Here is a 21,762-nt window from a genome sequence, read left to right as displayed (position 1 = left end):
TGCAGTATGAAAGTCCTCCACCCCCTGTACCAAGGAATAGCCATCAGAAATGCATTCTGCATAGCCATACTTTTATCTGCAACTCACCCTCAAAGTGCTTGAGGTGCCTGGCAACTGTTCTCTTTGTGAGGCAGATGCAATTAAGCTGAGCTCTCTGCAAGTGTCCTAGGTGGAAATGGTTTCTAGGACTGGAAGATCATTTTTGTGTAGATGGACTTAATGTGATGGGCTGTGTATTCAAAAATTCCAGGCTTGAAAAAAAGCAGATCTGAGAGCTGAATGACTTTCTGACACATCTGATACCTGTTTTTAATAACAGTGGTAAGAAATTGTGCTTTGTCTGGCTTGTCTTACTTTAATCAACCTGTAAGAAACATGAAAATACAAATTATCTGAGACTTGTTTTTAAACCAAGTGTTTTTCTGTGACCTTTAGCTGTTAAAGGGGGTGATAATCTGGTACTTTTCAGCATCGTAGTCATTACCAATCAGTGTATATATTATATCCATGAAGTTTGCATTGAACTTTCTTATGGGGAAAAAACACCCTATCTTCAATTTCTTTGATTTTGTTACTGAGTCTTTTAAGCAAGAGCTAATACGAATTTTTTTGTCTGGTATTCTTTCAGTACTATATCCAGACAGCTTTTGCAGTAAGCTTGTAGCCCAAAAAAATGTCATATTTTCCCTATAACTTTTTTAGTGAAGCAGTCATTTCAGTTACGTAAGAGCTGCTAGAACAGAACTTGAGATTATGCCATGGAGATGATTCTTCTACAGGTGTTTGAAAACTGTGCCTTGTAAAGCAGTATCATCTGCAAACAAGACATTAAGTGCAGGCATAGCAATTAGTTGTGTAGGTGGTACTGTGTAACTTAGACCAGCTGTTAGGCTCTAAAGGTAGAGAGATACAGAGGACAACCACTGGTTGGCTGAATTGGGTTTTCTGTTTCATTTATTGCTGCAGAGCAGTACTTTAGTACTAAGACTCAAGCAAGGTACAGAGACTGTTCCTAGTCTATTTCTGTTTGCATTTGAAAAACAAAATATTTTATGAGATTTATAGCATCCCTTCCCACTCATAGAAGATGCAGAAATCAAGAAAATGACCTTGTGATGGCAGATAGTTTGTGATGTTAAAGTAATGCTCACAGTTCTGAACCTCATATTTGAGGTCACCCTGAGGACCTCCAAGGTTCCTTGTAAATTGTGCCTTATAGAACGGAAAAGTAATATTAGCTATTTAACATCCAGAATAAAATCTTGTTTCAGTCTTAACTGTGAGTGAAACAATAAAGATGACTTTTTACAGCTGAGTCTTACTTGAAAAAATTTACAATGTCATGCATCTCACTGAAGTTCAGCTTTTTTCTCATTACCTACACTGGCAGATAGACTGCTGTCTATCTGCAAGACTGCTGTCTGTTTCCTTGATTTTTTTCCGTATAACTGGCATATATTCAGTAGAAAACATTAGCATGGGGACCTTGCCTCATCTTTCTAATGCAGTATGACACATCTTGTCCTTTTGTTCCTAGATTGATGACTCATTATGCTTTCTTCCAGATATTAAGACTATGCACATAAAATGAAATGTAAAAATTTTTCAAACAAATATGAGTGACTATGTATCACAGTCATTTATGTCTTTATGGTCACTGAGTAGTAGCTGAAGTCATCTGGGACCTTTGTTATTGAAGGCAGTCAGGGTTGCCTTTTGGGCACAATCTGTTACTGATTTCAAGGAACGTAATAGTTTGGCTGGGATTCAAGAAACCAAGGATTGACACGCAGCCTCTCCAACTGTTGCCCACTGTCTAGTTTATCTTGATATAGCTTAATAAAAAGGCAGCTGTGAACATTCACATTCCTTTGCCTGCTTTCATGGTCTTGGACATTGACTTTTCAGGCCAGAATATGTAATGATGTTTCAAATCTGAAATGCTAGCACTTACGCTAAACACAGAATTGCACCCTTCTATGTCAGAACCCTCACAGCTTTTTACAAACAAGATTGCACAGATACTTTTTTTCCTACCAGGTTGTCCTGAAAGGATCATGATCTGGGTTCCCGTTGGTCTGAGAACCTGTTTGGGTTTTTGGTGGCGTTGTTTGTTGGGTTTTTTACATGCAATGTTACATATTGTTACATGTTTAATGTTTTTCCATAAACAATGTGAAGGCCTTAACAGCATTGAAGTAACAGGCTCAAGTGCCAGGAATATGTGTCTGCCATTCAAACCTGCACCATCTTTATTTCAAGCATAAATTTCCCTGTTGTCCCCTTGTTGGGATGAGCACTTGAGATGAGTGCTGGAAGCTCATTATGATAGAAATAAATATGATGCTAGGAAAGTGTTGAAAATATTTTCAAGGAATTCTGTTTTGCTGGTAGTTTCTTCATTAAAAGCTACCACTTGGCTGTCATCAACATAGTCCCCAGCCTTACTGTCCTTCCAAGATTCATTGCTTCTAGTTGGCATTTGAATGCTAGAAATTTCATCCCACGGACTGTTGGATTGGATGTCACCCTGCTAACTCCTGGGTTTGATTAATGGAAAGCATTTCATTTGGAATGAAACATAATAATTAGCCTGTTAAGCTACCTAAATTGCTAGGAGTGCATCACAGTTTTTCAATTTGCTTTTTCTTCTCTAGAAGAGAAAGCAAAATGTACCTGAAAATTCCTTTCTCAACAGCGTAAAAGCTCTGAAGAAGTTCTCCTTTTCTGTAGTGAATATTAGAAATTTCTGTGCAGCTTACACTAGATACTTGTCCAAGGGAGCAATGCAGCTCACTGGGGGTTAGTGTTTTATCACTCGGAGAGGTTTAAGAGTAGATAGGATTGACAGCTTTCCTCATAACTTTCTTAAGCTTTACCTTTTACAGAAATTGTTACTTTGTTTTTCTCTCACTACTCTTTGTGGAGTTTGTTTCTTTATGGACATACTCTGTGGAGTAGTAGGGCAGTCACCTTAAGCATCATAATGAGGAAGCCTGTTCTGCGCATTAGAAAATAAATGACACAGCCTTCTGTGACAAGTCATACATTTGTATTTTGTAAATCAACATGCAGAGCAACTTTAGTAAGGAGTCACTTCAGCATTATGCCTCCAGCTGAACATCCAGGCATGAGGCTGAACTGCAGTGGGCAGGGGTATATCAGCATTTTGTCAGTACTGGAGGGTGTTGTGGATCTTGCTCTTCTACAGCTGGTTCAGCCACTTCAGCCTATGTTGATAACTTAAATTTATGCTATCAAAAAATAAAACTACTATAGGAAAAATATGTCCTGGCAAAAAAAGCCTATTTTATTTCTTGGACAGATGTTTTCTGTGCCTTGGGGCTTCATTTCTCCTAGGAGGCATAAGGCAGCTCAACACAGCTCCAAATTTTTTCTTTCCTGCTCTTCGATTTATATAGTCAACCTGTCACTGTAAAGTGTAAGTGCATTCCAGTGTAAGAATGATAGCAGTAGTGAGGTGGTGACTTTGTACAAACTTTAGCACCTCTTTCTTTTTTGAGTAAGATAAACTCTCTGCGGTTTTATTTTTGCTCTCTAAATTTTGGTCAGGATTATTTGGGTAGTGTGATTATTAATAATAAAAATGTAATTCTGACAGTGGAAAGTTGTTTTTTTTAAGAAAGCAAATTTTGTGCTATTTCTGAAGATGTCAGACTCAGCATTCACTTTATTGAAGCTGGATCCTGACAGGCAGTGTTTTCTCTCCAACTCATACTGGTTTTCATGAGTTACCATATGGAGCAGTTGCTGCTTAGATCTGTAATGATGTCTATCATTACAGAAGTTCAGGTTGTTGTTTAATTTGTTGATTACTATGAAAATTAGGCTTAAAAACTTCAACAAATGTTGAAGTTGTTCTGAAATGGTAGAAAGCCTTCAGAAGGGACTCATGTTTTTGGAAGTGTAAACAAATATGATAAAGAATTGCACTTTGAAACAGCAGCATTCTGTGGTGTGGTAGTTCTTAATACCTTAATTAGGAGGCAGTGAATTACTCCTATAGTGTGAACAAACCTGGTGATTAATAACATTGGTCTTATGAGTCCCCCAGATTAGCTATTTCTGCTCTTCACAATCTTTTTCTGCCATTGTCACCATTTCTGCCATCAGTAGTACATGGTGACAGATCTTACTCTTTAATTTGTTCTCCATCTCTCCACACTTCTACTTCTGTCTTGGTTTGACTTCAGTGGTTGTTTTCTACCTGTTATCTCTGGCAGGCTTCTAGTGGGCATGGGAGACATCTTGTCAGTAAGAACAGGTCATTGCTTCTGGTCTTCTGTATTCTTTAGCTTTTTCCTTTAGTCTTGAACAATGAGCTTGGTCTGTCTTAGCTGTTTAAAATGTTCTGAAAACCTCCCTCCTTTTCAGACAGCAGCAAGATCATTTAGGTGATACAGAGTTCTCAGACTGCTCCTAGCAAATGAATACCATGCTCTGTCCACCAATCAAGAAGGCAAAATGGAGTGACTTTACCATGTGAGCATTGCAGTCTATCATGTAATACTGTATGGATTCCATTCTCTTTGGCTACTAGGCTGTCTGGAGAGCAGGATGTGCTGTTTCACCTTGGTACTCTTGTTTTGAGCCCCTAGCTCACTGGGAATGGACTAAGTGATACTGCTTTTACTTCATGACCTCTGACCATGAAGTAGAATGCATATTGTAACATTACTGTTTGTACAGCTCTGCTGTTCTAATTGGTTGAAATAGTTTTGATACAGATGTTTTTTGTTTCAGAATATATTGAGAAGATAGGAGTGGAAAAATAGCTTCCTGTTCCTAAAGAGTGTCATCTATTTCCCCAGCAAAACCCGCCTTTCCTGATTGATAGTTTGTTACTTTTCTAGCTTGTTCTTAACACCTTCCAATGATAGAGATGCTTTGGAGTCCCGTGCAAAGCTAAGGGTCTACACTGGATGTTTTAGGGCTGATGTTTTGTTTGTCCTCGGGGGGGGGGGGATGTTTATTTTGGTTTTTGGGGGCAACATCGTTTGAAAATACTTAGATTGTGGTGTGCTGCCTTGATGAGAAGCTAGTGTTTAAGCCCAGATCTGATTGAATTGAAAACGTTTCCCTGTCTTGCTGGTATTCCACAGTTAGCAAAACTGAGAAGCTTGTATTCAGCTCTTCATACAATTAAGCTATTTTAAATACGCTTCTTGCTTTTGTAATATTTTTTCCATCCCTGCCTTAGCATTTATCCTTGGAAAATGCCTACTCCTCAAATTCACCACTACTACTTTGCCACTTTTTTTGAAAAATAAAAACAAGGTTGTCTTGGACCTATAGATAATGTTAGCTAAAATGTGGCAGTAAGGTGACAGTGAATAGCTATGCAAAAGACAAGAATTAACAATTGTTGTTAGTGAAGGCTGGATAAAAAGAAAGCCATCGTAGCCTGAGATCCTTGACAGCAGATTTGACATCTAGCCAGCAGTTCCCTGTCCTGTGTTTTTGTAGTTTATTCCTTCTATCAGGGTATAGAATTTTCTATTTGTCCAGTAGTTACTCTAATGAAAGAAATACAAGAATTACAAGACTTTAGGCATTTAAGAGCTGTTATTTCATGGTCTCTGCAAACTCTGCCAGCACCGTACTAATTTGCATAAACCTTATGTTTTTCATAGAAACCCTGGGGCCAGCAGTAACATTTTTTTATTTAGGGGTTTTGTTTGTTGTTTTTTTTTAAATGACATCTTATATTATGAAGTACAGATTGGCCTGAAAAAAAGGATCATTGATCTGATGCCCTTGGCACTGTTCAAAATTTTACAAATATATGAAGAGGAAGCATAAAGTTATTTCAAGGTGTTCCCAAAGGGCAGTAGTCATAGACAGCCACAGAAAAAACTATGTGTTAAGGAGTTTGCAGATTAAATACAGGATAGTAAGAGTCCTGTCTCCTTTTATAGTTAGAAATACTTGAATCCTACAGTGCTGCAATCCTACTTCCATAAAACATCACATCAAAGTACATCACAACTTTTATTCTTACCTGATTCCCAAAGTTACATGAATAATATTAGCAGAAAACAAAGAACACTAAGGAGAAACTGCTGTGTTTTACTTTTTGGAAGTTGGAAAAAAATGGAGAAAAATTGTTTTAAGCAGTATTAGAAATCAAGAATGGGTGCCAAGTAACTTACTGCTCTAGGGAAAAGTGAACTTTAAATAGGGAACTGTGTTTATCTAACCTGCCACAGGTGAGTCATTTGAGCAAGGCAAATACTGGGCCAAAACAGTGCTTACTGGTATGGAATTCTGTGCTGGCATACATGACCTGCTTCATGTGTTTGAATTGTGCACACTCACACAGTGTTATATGTGCAAGTAGTATAGACTGAAGTTGATCCTGGTGTCATATTACTTGTTTCTTAAAATTCTTGCTGCACTCTACATCTGTTGTTTGGGGGGTTTTTTTGTGGGATGTGACTGTGAAAATGCAGTAGGCCATATCTCTTGTTCACTGGAATGGGAATAACTTCCTATTTATCTGACTTTTATGAGAAAGTATTGGCTCTCTTGATTTATCTGCTGAGATTGTGGAGAAATAAATTTGCAGCATAGTTTATGTAGATAACCATAAACAGAGACACATGAAGTTTAGTCATGAAAAGAGTTAAATTTTATGCAAGAATCTCAGAGAGAAATGGAGTTTTACTTCATAGACAAAATTCACAGATTTTAAATGTTTCCAACTGAAAACTTTCTGTAATTTTCCCTTTTTGTAATAATTAGCTAGCTGAATACTTGCTGTGATACCTTTTGGCTTGAATAGTTTGGAGCTGAAGTTCGTTAATTTGTTTAAACTATTGTCAATAGGTATGTTTTGTTTGTGGATATAGGTGTTGCTAGGGATAGAAATATTGCTGTCATGTTTATAAGTATATGTTAATTTAGGTGATGACTTAAAACTTTATTTTCTTTGTAGTTATTTGAACTGCTAGGCCCTGAAGGTTTTGAACTCATAGAGAAACTGCTACAGAACAGATCTTTGATTCTGGAAAGGTCTTTGACTTGTCCAAATGATAACAGGTTCCAGACACTGCAAGGTAAGCAACTACAAAATTTTTATTCCAAACCAGATACCAGAAACTGTTCAGTTGTATTTCAAAGAACAGTACTGTCTATGTGTATATAAAAAGCAAGGAAAAAAAAACGGGGAGGTGGGGTTCATGTATATACGGGCTTAAACAAAGAAATTGGGGTCTGGTTATACAGAGGAAACAAACATGTATTGCATATATTTATTTACTTTTCAACTGCTTATGGGCATGTGTAATTTTTAAACTTATTAACTGTTGCTCGTTTTCTGTTTTAATGGATTACTCTGGAAATAAGTTGATCTTTGGTTATTCCTCATCTGCTTTCCTGCTTACTGTCTACTTCTTGTACTATGATCAAATGTGGGTCCTGGCACAAAAAAGCACAGTAACAACCACGTCTGAAAAAAATAAAGTTAAGCTTAAGGATCGATGAGTGAGAGGAAAAAAAGGACCTCAGGTTTTATACTGTGTTTTTTGTTTTTATAATACAAAGGCTAATTCTTTTAAAATCCATTTTACAAATTGCTGTTTAAAAACAAGTCTTCTCATTTTCTCCTCTGGCAAAAATAAATCTTACTGTCAATAGGTTGTGACTTGGCATAAATCTTACATGGACATAGCACCGTGCAGCCCATTGCATGTTCACAGCATACGGAGTTAGAAAAATGTGAAAAAAACCTGGTAATGGTGGAGTTATGTATCCTCACAATAATTAAAAAATGCAAAATAATGCATTTTTTAATACATTTATCTCTAAATGAAATGTTATATAAGCAAGTGTTTAGGAGTTTATGCTGATGGTTAGTCTAAACTCATCAGAACAACTGTTGTTTTATCAGTTTGTAATTTCCAAGTGGAATGTCTTGCTAAACAAGGTTTTGTCTTGGTGTTTTTTCCCTTCTCAAATAATCACGTAATAAAAAAATTAAAAATACATTCAGTAGAAACTGAACGATTACTGTTTTCCTCCTACATGCAATTTTTAGTTCCACAAGTATTTTCTTCTCACTTAGCAGAAGTAGTATTTTGGAAGCTTTTATGAATTTATTCTTCACTATGCTATCAGTAAAATTACCACAGTAATTTCTGCTAGAATGTGGAGGAAGAATATTTTCAATGTTGTGCTTTTGAGACAATAGGAAAATGTTACTGATTGTATGCTTTTTTCCACTGATGGGAGAACCCTTCTTTCACTGTGGTAAAGAAGTCAATGATGTTCAAGTACCTTCTCTGAAATTGAAGATGCTCTACCCCAAATTCAGTTTATTAATTTTAATAATGCTTTATTTTTTTAAGTTGATCAAAATGGTGTTTCTAATGGGGAGTGAAGTTTTATCTTTCCAGAATTGCATTTAGGGAAGGAAGTCACTTATGTCTGCAGAAATTTAGTTATCTTTGAGTAATTTCTGTCTTGAGAAAATAAGCACAAGTCAATGAACTGTACATGTACTGCATTTTTGTAGCATACTCTATTATTTGATTATTTCATATGTAATTTACCTCATGGCAGTAAAGATTGTTGTGCTTATCAGACAAATCAAGTAACACTTCTTTGTCCTGGTGTGTCCAGTCTGAATTAAATTTAGTCAGGAAATTGCATCATTGTCTCCTTTTAATACAAGAGAAAGAGTTAAAGCTACAGACATGATGGTATTGAATGTGGACATTTTGACAGTTTATTAGAATCGATTCAATGCTATTTAGCAAGTTATAGTCACCTTATCCAGTATGCATGCTGTGAGATGTAGGAGTTTCACCACAGGTGAAAACTGAAAATTAAGTGGCACAAATTGTTCAAAACATCAGTCAAGTGGGTTTATTTGATGAAAAAACATTTTCAGATTTTTGGCTTCAGAATTTGACTGCAAAAGTACATATGAAATGCAATTGAATTAAGTATGTAATATGCAGTCAAACCTACATAAACTAATAATCTGCAGAATTTTGAAAACAAAGTTTAAAAACACTGATATACTTAAACCAAAACAAATCTCTCCAACCCATTGCATATAAAAGCCTTGGTTGTATCTTTGGTTTTGGCCAGTAATGGCCTTGGAATGGCAAATGTGACTGGGCTTTTTCAGATTCCCTGCTCTCCTAGATTTATTACTGTAGTTGTTTTGTGGTTCTGATCCTTTTTGATTCAATCATGCTGCTTATCCATGTAAAGGGAGGGAGTCCTTGTGGTTGTATAGATTAGAATTTCTCTTCTCACTTGTTAGGGAAATTACATTGTGAGTACACTTTTAATTGTTATGTGAAGAGGTTGTTTAAAAAACCCAGCCTGTTTTAATCTGATTTCACACCATTCTACTCATCAGTATACACATGTAAGAGAAAAGTTATGTGTGAAAGGAGACACAAGTGGTGTTTCCACTGCTGATGAAGTTATAAATATAGAAAGCCCTTCCTTTTGCTGCTAGCCCATCCTGTTGCTTTTGGATGAAGTTTTGTTTGCTTAATGATGGTAACTTTAAACATCCTACCTTTGGGACATGAGCTGATACTTCTTTTAGTTTCTTGAGGCCAACTGCTGCACAGTCATTTACATAAAATTAAACTGCCTTTAAGCATACATGCCCCACCCCACCCCTGCCTAAAAAAAAACCAAACCCTCCAAAAAGACCAACAAACATCAGAAAACAAATCTTCAGAAGAAAACTGAGAAGAACAGAGATGGAATGCAGTACTTACGGATATGCATACCTGTTATCATATTGCAGAACAGTACAAGAAGTTTATAGGAGAAAATGCTAAGCCCAATTATGGTTGTCAAGTTACAATTCAGTCCGAACAAGAAAAACTGTTACTGAAACAATATCGTCGGGAAGAAAAGCGAAATGCCAGAAAAGAAAAACAAGCTGGGGAAGATGGAGAAGTTTCTGGAGAAGGACTAATGTGCTTTGATCCCAAAGAGCTGCGGATGCAAAGGTAATAAATGCCAAAAGCTGAGAAATGCTTCTGTTGTAAATGCTACTTCAGCATATCATAACAGTTTATTTTGGTTTAGTTTGCTTTGGTGATTAGATGATTCTGACTTCAAGTCACGTTTTATTACAAGTGTAGAATTTTTTTTTAATACGAAAGCCTAATTTTCAGGGAAAGAAAGCAGTGATCTACTTAATGAGAATCTTCCTCATTTCATCTATGTGGGTTGGAGATGCAGATTAGAGGGGTAGGCTTTCTTTCTTAGTTCCTTTATCCACACTGCTTGCTTAAGATTTATGAAGTCTATACTAAATCTATCAGAACTATCTTTCTTTTTTTCCACTAGAGATTAATGGGTACTATCTTCCATGTTGTCAGCTAAAGGTAGTGGGAGGAGTAGGGGAGGGAAACTATATGGAGCAAATAAGCTGCTGTATTTTTTGTTGAGAAAAATACAGCGGGACTGGTAATGGTGAATACATGTGTTGTATTGTTTAAAAAGAGACAAAGCTGCATTTAGGAAAGTCTTGCACTTACTGGATTGCACTTCTAATTTTTATCTAAACAGTCTGTTACAAGGACTTGGTTTAACTGATGCCAGATAAATAACACTGTAAAATTCCTTTGTTGATTATTTTATGCAATGTTTTTTTCCTTAAATTTCCACAACGCTTGCTCTGACTTTAATATAAGATATTCAGGTTTTGTAATGGGTAATAGGCAGAATTATTGCAGTTGTTTTTCTGCTCACAGAGAACTAGCGCTTTTGAATGCTCGAAGTGTGCCAGTCCTAGGCAGACAGAGAGAGATGGACTTTGAAAAAATTCATTATCCACATGTTTATGATTCCCGAGCTGAAGCTATGAAAACATCAGCATTCATTGGGGGTGCAAAGGTACGTGTTTGGTGCATGACCCTTCTTGAACAGTACATCTTTCCCAGTGAATAATGTGCAGCAGGGTTCTCTTTGTCCCCTTAGAGAGTCTCCTGATCGGAGTCCAATGTATGAAGCAGTGCTTCTTTGCAGAGGGTTTTACACACTTTCATATATTCTGGTTTTATTTTGACTGTAGAAGAAAAAAATCTCATTCTCAACTACTGTGTTTTTATTTCTAGGGTCACTTAATTTAAATACTGTTTTTCTCTTTCTGTCTTTTGGAAACCATTGAATAGACTTCCACAAAATGAATGCTTTATGAAATGCTAGACTTAATGGCTTTTGAAATTTAATAAAATGGAGTTACCTTTTTTGTCTTTTGGGGACTATTTTCTGAGTAGTAAACCTGATTGTTTTCCATATTGGGGGTTCAGTGCTGCCTATAAAATGAATCAGTGAGAATTGCTTCTATTTTGGATTCATTTTTGGAGGAAAGTGATAAACCATTGTTCAAAGTGTGTTATACATAATGACACTTTCTGTTTTCATACTTTCAATTAATTTTCCTGTAATACTGGTTTAGGTGTTCTTACCAGAGGCAGTTCAGAGAGAAAACAATAAAATGTATGAAGAGGTGAAGATACCCCATAGTGAGCCAATGCCTATTGGTATTGAAGAGAAAATTGTTTATGTTAAAGACTTAGATGAGGTGAGTAAACCATTTAAATATATTAAATTACGTTTTGCTTCATGTTAAAAATATTTAACTGGAAAAGATTACCGGTTAATACTGTGATGTGTAATGTGTAAGTGCAGCCAGTTAGGTTTTGCTACTAATTTTGAGAGTATTTATTGGGGAATGTAGTTCAGTGATAATAATCCCTTTCATGATGACTCAGATTCAAGAAATTTCTGCTCTAAACTACTTGTTCATGAGTTGCAATTCTCAATTCTTTTGGCATTACCTGTTCAGCTATCTATGGTTCTGAGCTGTGATCTGAATCACTGAAATGAAAATAAGATATTATGGTGATTCTGTTCTTTTTCTGGAGACCACGTGCAGAAGTGAGCCTGGGCTTCTTTATCTTGACTTGTATAGATTGGCTTGTGACTGCACTGCGCTATTTTGCAGTCCATCAGACCAGTCTTACAGTATGATGCAGTTGTGGGGGTGTTGAGTTACAGTGTTATAGACTGTATGGGGTTACAAAACCTTTTGGAATAGTGCTTCTTTAAGCAGAAGCAAAGCTTTGATGATAGACAATAGAGGGCAGAGAGAGAAGATGCAAGTAAAACATTTTAACTTTTACTGATTTAAAATGGTAAAAAAGCTGAGGTAAGGGAACTATATTTGTTGTTACTATTTACAGTCTAGAACTTGTGGTACTTCATCACGTGTACCTGCTCACTCATTGTATATGTCGGATCTGTTGATGAATGGGAGATTTGCTGTTGACGTGGAACAGGGACATAAAGAGTGAACTTGTGTGTACATATGAAAAAGGTTTTATGTTTCTTAGTACTTCAGCAGCATACAATATGGAAAAATGTTTCCCACCTTTTTTCTGTGTGGGAAAACAGGAAATGAGAATATAAATCTAATACAGTTATCTGGAATACTTCATTGGGGTTCTGAGTAAAAATTATGTCTTACATACAACTCTTAATATTGAAGACAGTTTAATTTTAGAATCTGAAACTATTCTTTTCTGCTTGGGTGACAGTACCTAATGTCATGTTTATGAAGTGACTGACAGCTTAACTAGATAGAAAAGTTGAGCCACCTTAGCTATAAAAGTGACATTTTATATGACAATTTTCAGCATGACAGCTTTTTGCAATGAAATATCTTTCTCCTAAGCTAAATACTGCCTACTAATCTGTAAACTTTTTACTTCTTGTACCAATATTTTCATAGAAAATAACTTGTTTCAGAAAAAAATATAGTTTAGACAGAAAAATAAATATCTAAAAGAAATTTTTAGCAGATTTTTACACATTTAAAATAAATGTTAAAAAATGCATCATTTTTACTAATTTCACAAATAATTAATCTCCTTTATAGATTGTGTATTGTCAAGAGATATACTTTTCAGTTTTACAGTGAAATTTTGAAATAGAAACAATCTACTTCAGAACTTTACTCTTGCATATGTTTCCTATTACAGGAGATTGAATACAAGTATCAACAGCAAATACAGTTTAGTATGTTTGAACACCTATATATTTAATTCCCACCCCTAACTTTGATATCAGCTTGCAACAAAAGATGACAAATTTATGAATGTTTTTTCAACTGCAGGACTTGTCATATTCCTATTTTTGTTAGTGAGACTCATAGATTTGAATCTTGTTGAATAGTGCCTTTTTCTCAGTGAGGTAAAGAAGTTGAAATTGCCAGCATGTCTGTTGTTTAAGATATACCTGGTCAAGACATAAATATCTTGGTTAGGGTGAAATTTCTTTTTGCTTCCTTTGTATGTCTGTTATAGATCTCTGAGATCATAAAATCTTGGTTGGTACTTAAAATTTTTACCGATTAACTTGAGTCAAAGTGCAAGAAATTTTTCTGTCAATGTATTTTATTCTTTTTGGTGAACTAGGATAAGCAAAAGCAGCAAAATAATGGTTTTTAGCTTTATCCCTAGCATATATAGGTGTTTATAAGATAGCTGCCTTAATATTTCTGTATAGATATGTTTGCAGGATTATCTAAGCAGATGGGCAAGGAGGAGAGGTGACAGTAAATATAACCGTAGATAGTTCATAGCAGCACCTAAAGGCATCATGAGGAAGTTGATAGTTTTGCTACTGTTCACTATTACGAGATGCCATTAGTGGTAGGGAATCTAAATCTACTCTCTGTTAGGTTGAAGCCATTACCTCTTGTCCTGTCGCTACAGGCCCTTATAAAAAGTCTGTCCCCATCTTCCTAATAAGCCCCCTTTAAGTATTGAAAGGCCATAGTAAGGTCTTCCCAGAGCATTCTCTTCTCCAGGTTGAACAACCCCAACTGTCTCAGCCTGTCTTCATAGGAGAGGTGCCCCAGCCCTCTGATCATCTTCATGGCCCTCCTCTGACCTTGCTCTAACAGGTCCGTGGTATTCTTATGCTGGGGGCTCCAGAGCTGCATGCAGTACTCCAGGTGGGGTCTCACGAGAGCTGAGAGGGGGAGAATAACCTCCCTCAGCCTGCTGGTCATGCTTCTTCTGATGCAGCTCAGGATTTGGTTGGCTTTCTGGAACAACCAAACTGTCTGTGGTTGCTGTTACAAGGGTATTTATCACAGCTTTCCAAGCAGTTGCTGTTTTAAGGAGAAATCCCAGTGGTTTTAAAGATTGTAAATATTCTTTTTCCTTTGAGCTTATTCATTCAGTTTTCATCTGTTCTCCAATTCACCAGTCCTATTTTTGTTAGGTTTGGGTGAGTTTCTTGCCTTGCTGAGAGCCAGTTCTGGCTGTTTCCTTGCCTCAGGTACTAATGTTTGTTAGTCCTGACATTCAAAGACTCAAAATCTTGGGGGTTTCTAAGGCATTTCTCCTTGTAAAATTATCTTTTTACATACAGAAAATAGATCACTTTTCTGCTTTTCAAGAATAGTTTTACTGACTGACTTTAAGGGTTAAGCTCTTAAGTTCTTTTTTGCCACAGAGCCACTGCAAAGAGGGTGAGGAGGAGGTGAGACAGGTCAGAGCCCCAGGTGCTCAGCACAGTGGGGGACAGGAGTCATCCCTCAGCTTTTAAAGCTGTAGGGTGTCAACCTGCTGGAGGGAGGCCAGCTGTTATGAATTGCCGGTAAGCTTTCTGGAGCTACTTTGCCTATGCAATAGTGGTAAAAAATGGTGATGCCCTTTGTTTGCAATTTACTTTTTTTGTAATAACAGGCTCTGTTCTGTAAGGGCCAGTTTTCTTTCACTTGCTGTGAGAAGCTGTGACTAGATAGCAGAAGTGGAAATGGGTTTGCACTACAGAATATTTTGACCTTTCTATTTAAACACAGGTCCTGTTTGAAACATGAGGCACATCTGTGGGACATACGGGTCATTGCTTCAGGTACAGAGTACAGCAATTTTTGTACAATAAGAAAATTGCCTAGGCCTTCTCCTGGGTCCTTCTTCACCTGCTAACTACCTAGCCCAAGTTTGGGGAGTGTAGGTAGTAAGGAAAAGTACTACACAGCTGATGTTCTACTTTCTTGCATTGTAGAGGGAAGTCTGCTTCTACTTAGATTTCATTTATGGAAAGTTATTTAATGTATAAAGGGAAGAAATGTATATGCCATTGATAATACAAAGAATCTTACATCTTGATTTGAAAATTTCCAGTGGCACCTTTGCTTGTTCAAGGTTAAAAACCTGAACTGCATCATTTTCCCCCAAGGGACTGAAGGGAAGTAAACCTCACTATGAAGCGTGACCAATAAGAAAGAGTGTGAGAAGAATAGTACCAATACAGAATAAAATTAGTTCTTCACTAATGATTAGTATTGGGTACGTTGACAAGAGTGGATCTGGGAATGTACAAAGACAGACCAAGAAGCTGTGCTGTATAGCTTCATTATATGTCTTCATTAACTTATTATTCACATTACCTAACAGGTGAAAATTCTGTTATACAGCTACTAGTTTGCGTTTGTGTCACCTCTGTCTTTTAACATACAAAGGAGCTCTGTGAGAAAATCTGTGAGGTATAGACATAACATAATGGTGGTTATGAAACTAAATTGTCAAAAAGCTTAATTTCATTTTCCTTTTAAAATAGGGAAGGCAAGAATTAGTCTAAAATGGGCTAGTATGTGTTGTTTCCAAAAATGTTTCACTTTCAACTGAATATTAATGTGAGAATTTTTGAAGTATCATAGGAGCTTCTTTTCTTTTTGGTCTGTATGTTTTCATTTGCACAAAGATAATTTTAAGGATTCTATTTCTCATGAGTTATGTGACTTTAATCACATTGTCAGCAGTTTGGGTGGAATATTAAACCATGTAATGTGTACTGCACCATACACTATTAATTTTAATCTTCAAAGCTCTTAAGGTCAGAACTAAGTTCATGATAAGGAGTTCATTTATATTTTGAACTGTTAGACAAAAGTTAAACTTCTGGATCATGTAAGCTGAAGTAATCTTTCATTTTAGATGTTTTTAAGTATTAGTTCAGGTAACATATTTTTTTCATTTCCTTAAGTTGATGTAATAGGTTGAGAAGAGATGAGAGAAATGTATTCCTCTAAATATTATTCTAACAGCATTTTAAACAACTGCATTTTAACCCTATTTAAACATGTATAGACTCATTTTCTTATTTGATTCTTTTGTATAAACATAAGAGAAAATGACAGAACTTCTGTGAACCAACACCAAAGGGAGCAGCAATGCCTTAAACTAGCACAGATGCAAGAAGTTCTTATAGGATTGGCAGTGTAGTCAAGATGCACCTTCCACTGCACTCCAGAATGAAGAAATAACACATTTTAGCTAGGTTTGGCACTATATTGTCAGAAATTTTATGGTTGGTATTTTCAAAGTAATTATTTAGTTTTAGTTAGAGCCTCCTTGGAAAGGGTCAGAGCTTTTCTGAAGAGTTTAACTTCGTGATTAGTTAAAGTATTCCACAGGCAGTTTTTTCTAAGTGTCATGGAATCAGTGCCTGTAAGAATACAGATGCTAAGATGAAACTTGTGAACAAACTGACAAAGGTCCAAATTTTTGTGCTTAATCCTGTTGTGAGCTGCAAATACAAGATTAGGAGTGGCCGATGTTTCACAATTTAGCAGCCATAAAATCATACTGTAGTATCTGTCATAAACTGCTGATATTACTCTCCTACTGTGTTTTTCCTTTTTCTGCTTTGTCACCCCTGCCTTTCTACACTATGAACTGCTTTTTACCTCCTGCCACACTCTAACTCTACTTGTGGCATCTTATAGTATTTATTTCCTAGTCCCTTTGAGTTGGGAGAAGGAGCTAGTGATTTGTATGGAGGGTGCTGTGCTGCTGCTCAGGAGCATCTCTGGTGGCAGGGTGTGCTGCATCCCATAAAGGAGTTGCAAAGGCAAAAGGTTCTCACCTTACTGCAAGGCAGTAAGTCTCACCCCCAACTCAATTTGTAGATAATTGTTCTTGGCATTTATTATTATTTGGAGAGCTGTGTTTTCACCGTAGTGCAAGCACATGTGGCTTATAAGAGCTGGTTGGTCACACCAGTTTAGTCTGAAGTATTATGGTACTGCTACTTCCAAAAGTGGCATGCTAGCTAGGTTGTTTCAATAATGAGAATCTAAAAAATGGAGTAAGCGCAAGCTTAGATTTATTAGCTTTGTCTCTTTGACATGCAGCTTGACCATTAGTGAAATATATTTCTTGTACTTCTGTAAAGGTGGTTTTGTGCAAGCCTTTTTGCCAAATAAATGTACCCTGAAAGTCATAAACTCAGGTCAGGGAAAGTTCCTCTTCAAGACTGTGAAAACAGGTTTAATCTAACAAATTGCTGTTAGTGAAAAATTACTTCAGCTTTTTACCTAAAGTGGGTGTTTAGGGTAAGATTTATTTCTTTGTTTCATGTTATTTCCATTTCCTTTTACTAGCACTACTTAATGATCTAAATAAGACATTTTTTTTTCCTCTCTGCATTGTGAAGGAATTATTACAAAATCAATATTTTCTTTCTTCCTGTAATGTTTTCTTGTTTTTAGAATTGTACAAGTTAAGTCTACTGAATAAGTATGGATGTTTTTGCATAAATTACATTTTTCACATCCAGAATGTTGGACCATTTGTTCCTAAGTTGATCTTAGTGTATATTCCAGTTGCATGTTTTCCAAACAGCAATTGACAGTTGGACTGAATTGAATATTCAAAAAAATATTTTTAATTGTATTGAAATCTGTCACTTATCCAATGAAGTACACTAGAAAAATGTTCAGAAGAAAGTTTACAAGTTCTGTAATCCTTAGTCCCAATGTAAGACAAGAAAAAAAAAGTGTAGGTCAAGATACAGTAATTTTAATAGCTGGTAATGTATATTAGGAATTGCAGTCTGTCTTCATATTTCATGAGCAGGGTCCAAAGAAGGTAGAATATGTGCAATAAGAGGTTAACAAGAATATTTGAGTTAAGATTCTACATGGATATTAATCTAAAAGTGTATGAGTTATGGCTTAATTTTCGTATGCGTTAATGAGTATTTTATCATTACTTTAGAATTCCAGGTGCAATATTTACAATTTCTGCATCAAATTGTTCGAGTATCTAACTTAGCCTCAGCTGAGGCACTTGTGCATTGTTTTGTGTAAACTGTCTGAACAAATACTGTTGCTTTGGCCGAAAGCACATGAAAATATGTGCTTCGTGCCAAACCAGCAGTTTATTGTCTGTCTTGTGTAAGATTAAGATTTTTTTCTGTTAAGAAAACTCTATTTCTTATTAGAAATGGTTTATTAACGCTTCATCAAAAAGATCTGTGCTGTGGTGTGCAACCTCTAAAGTGGTATTCTGGTCTTAAAATTTACCTATAATGTCGTGTTGGAGAAATGCAAACATGTGCTCTGATGCTGACTACTAATTCAGTGTTTGAAGACATTTGCTGTACTTGAATATAACTCATTGAACGTAACATTTTTAAAACATGTATCACTTGACTGCGGCTTTCCAATTTTTAGATATCATTATACTGTTTCCTGAATGCTAAATAGTTCTTTTCCTTTCAGCAATAGAAAACATCTTACCGTTGTGATAAGTATCTGAAAAGTATTTTGAAAAATGCTTTTACTTTATTGATAAAGCCGTTAATACTACAGATGATTACCATAGCATTTTCCTGGATTCATAAAACCTTTCTATTAGTTTAAATACTAGTATTTGTTTGGCAGTAAGATGCTCTTTTTTTGTTTAACAGAATCACTGATTTTATTGTATACTAGATTATTAACCTGATTTAATTTGGTTAACATCTTTAAAGCAAAACATATGTAAATACTTTAAAGAGAGAAAAAGACTTGATATGGCAACATCAAATAGACTTGATTTGTTAATTGAAATACAGGTACGCTGCAGTGATAGCAAGGATTTATGAATGTCGTAGTACAACTTTGTTGTAGTACAACTTGAATTTATGTCAGAATGAAACGTGAAAGTCTGAATTCCTTGATTTAACATGACACATTGGATGTCCCAGCTCCAGTGAGGCAGAGTTCTTAGGAGCAAAGCTTGGGAAGATCAGGGATTATGACTACCCTCCAGCAGCCATGAGTTTGACAAACTGAAAACCAACACCAAAAGGGAAGATCAGGAATAAAGCAGGCAGACAATAAAAGAATAAACAATGTAATCAAGAAATGCTTTATAGATGGATAATTTTCTCTGATAATTTGAGATTAACATTCTAAACATGGTTCCACCTATATCTACTGTTGCCTGAAATGAGAGGGTTTTTGCATCTCTGAAATCTGTATCAAAACATGTAATGGGGGTTTCCTAGAACATTAGAATAAGAGCTTATGCTAGTGCTAATATGAGAAAGAGTGAACTGTCTCTGAAGAGTTGTACTTAGGATAAAGATTTTCTTTTTAAAGGTAACAATAGTAAAACACAAAAAGAAAGCGAAGTGTCATCAGGTATAGTGATACCAAAGTTGTTATAGAAATGCAAAAGCAAGAAGTAGAGACTGACATCTTGTTTTCTGACAAAACACATAATACAACGTTTCCCCCTCCCCGAGATACACATCCTAGGTGTGTGCTAGTTCTTAAGAGCTGAACACAGTATTGGATATGTTCATGTTTTAGCAATGTCATGGGTATCCCCCAGAGCATTTTATTTTGTAACATGTACAGTTATTTTAAAATAACATTGTGAAATGCAGTGATACCTGGCAATAAGGATTGTCATATACCCTTAGCATTTGAAAACTGTGATTTTTGGTTCTGCAAAAAGGTGTGTTTGACACTATTATAGTCTTTGAGAAGACCTGCCTATTAACACAGGATGAGAAATTGAACTATTTTCTCTGAAACATCTCTCCATTAGGCAGGTGTGACATGACTGGACTCTTTGCCTTAATCCATGATGCTTCTTCCATTCTTAGTCCAACATTGTCATAGTTATTAAAAAAATGGTAATATATAAATGTTAGATATTTAAAAATATATTTATAATATATATATATACACACAGCACATGTATATAACATATATGGGGGTATATATGTATTTCCTATTAATGCAGAGTTGATTTTTAAAGTAACAGATTTTTTTTAACAAACCCATCACCGCTATTTTATATATCCTCCCGTTTGCTTCCCTCAGCTTACCAGATTTTTACTTTGTTATTTCTAAATAGAAAAAAGATCTGTATGCAAAAAAGATAGTCATGCCAATCTGCGTCCCTTATACAGATGTATGTAGGATGTAAAAAGGAGAGGAGGATGGTGAATAATTCGAGAGAGACAAGAACCAAAGTATGATCATATGTCAGATTTTATGAAAAGCAAAAAGCAGCTTTCACTGAGCAGTAGCCCATACATTCTGAACAGTCTGTGTCAACCCACCATTGTGGAAGTAATGCCATAGTTCACTTTTGGGGTGGGGAGAAGTGAAGGTAAAGGAAGCAAATATGCTATGCCGCCCATGAGTTTCAGAGCTAGGTGTTATATAACTGATCAGATGTAAGCCTGTATTTGCTCAAACTACATCCTCCTTGGCCTATTCATATGATGTGGGTTTTATTTTTGGTGTGACATTGTGAATCAAATCACTGATCATTTAAAAGCAGATCATTTTTACAGAAATTGGAAAAACGTTCACCAGAGAAATATAATGAAAACCGGCTTTAATTATTGTCCCATAAGAATGGGAAGAAATGCAGATACTTTCTTAAATTTTTGTGTTACCAGAATTATTGCAGAAATTCATAGATAACCATTTGCACCCACATACTCAGATTGTACATTTCGCTGGTTTTAAAAAAAACAACTAATGCAACAACTTGCCATGTAACCTTTTTCTTATTCCAAAAGAATGTTTTCTGTCTAGCTCTGTCATAAACCTCTGTTTTTGTAGGCTGAACAGCAGGTTTATATGCTTTGGTTTGACACTGGGCAAGTTTGATTCCTGTAGAATCAGGCTGAATGAGGGTTTTCTTCACAGTATGTGCTGTCTTAGCTCATCTACACAAATTTTTCAGATTACTTTTTCACAAAGATGAAAAACTACCTTCTTTTTTTTGGCCAATAGGTTTCTTACTGCTATTCAGCTATAACCTAATGCTTTTCCCTGTCTTGTAGTGTCTTAAAATTGCTTAAAATATGATCTGATTACTTGTTCTCTAAATTGCCTTTGTCGCAGTGTAAAGACATTTTGTAGTCTTGTGCTTTTATACTTTTTAAGATTACCAAGACTTTTGTCTTTTTTCATTAAACATCAGTTTCTAAACACTATTAGGATAGTATAGTGTACTACATTATAGCTTTATTTTTGGTGTTGGCTTATCTGTTTACATACTCATCTAAGAGCTTTTTAACATCTTAGAAGTTTGACAGTTGTGTTACGTGAACAAGCCACATTTAAGACACTAGAGATGTTAAGGGTGGCAACAATGCTATGGAAAACTGATAAATATGCTCTTAATTGTGTCTGTCTGGGTTGTGATCTTATGCACGTTTTTATTGTCAAAGGCCTGATATTAATGAAAACATGTGAAAAGCACCGATAAGCGTAGATCCAGCAAGGAAAAAATCCTTGTGAATATAAGATATTACTTTCAAATGTCCTTTCATTAGTGAGATTGTAATTGAAACTTAAAGAGATCTTCTCATTTATATATACTCTGTTTATTCTAAGTACTAGTAATGTACAACTTCCTTCATTGAAAAGAGCTATGTAAAATC

General features: G+C 35.8%; 1 protein-coding gene across 2 annotated transcripts in view; it reads left to right on the top strand.

The window, feature by feature from the left end:
* ASCC3 (activating signal cointegrator 1 complex subunit 3) overlaps positions 1–21,762 on the top strand; it is a 281,127-nt gene that overhangs the window by 43,544 nt on the left and 215,821 nt on the right. For both annotated transcript variants that reach the window (XM_037390923.1, XM_037390924.1), the window contains exons 5-8: positions 6,959–7,079; positions 9,797–10,004; positions 10,755–10,896; positions 11,462–11,587. In XM_037390923.1, coding sequence (XP_037246820.1) covers positions 6,959–7,079; positions 9,797–10,004; positions 10,755–10,896; positions 11,462–11,587 — 597 coding nt within the window. The remainder of the gene's footprint in view (positions 1–6,958; positions 7,080–9,796; positions 10,005–10,754; positions 10,897–11,461; positions 11,588–21,762) is intronic.

The sequence above is a fragment of the Falco rusticolus genome, chromosome 6 (assembly GCF_015220075.1).
Source record: "Falco rusticolus isolate bFalRus1 chromosome 6, bFalRus1.pri, whole genome shotgun sequence".
Lineage (NCBI taxonomy): Eukaryota > Metazoa > Chordata > Aves > Falconiformes > Falconidae > Falco > Falco rusticolus.
The sequence above is the reverse complement of the archived record's forward strand: the minus strand, read 5'-3'. Positions and strand labels throughout refer to the sequence as shown.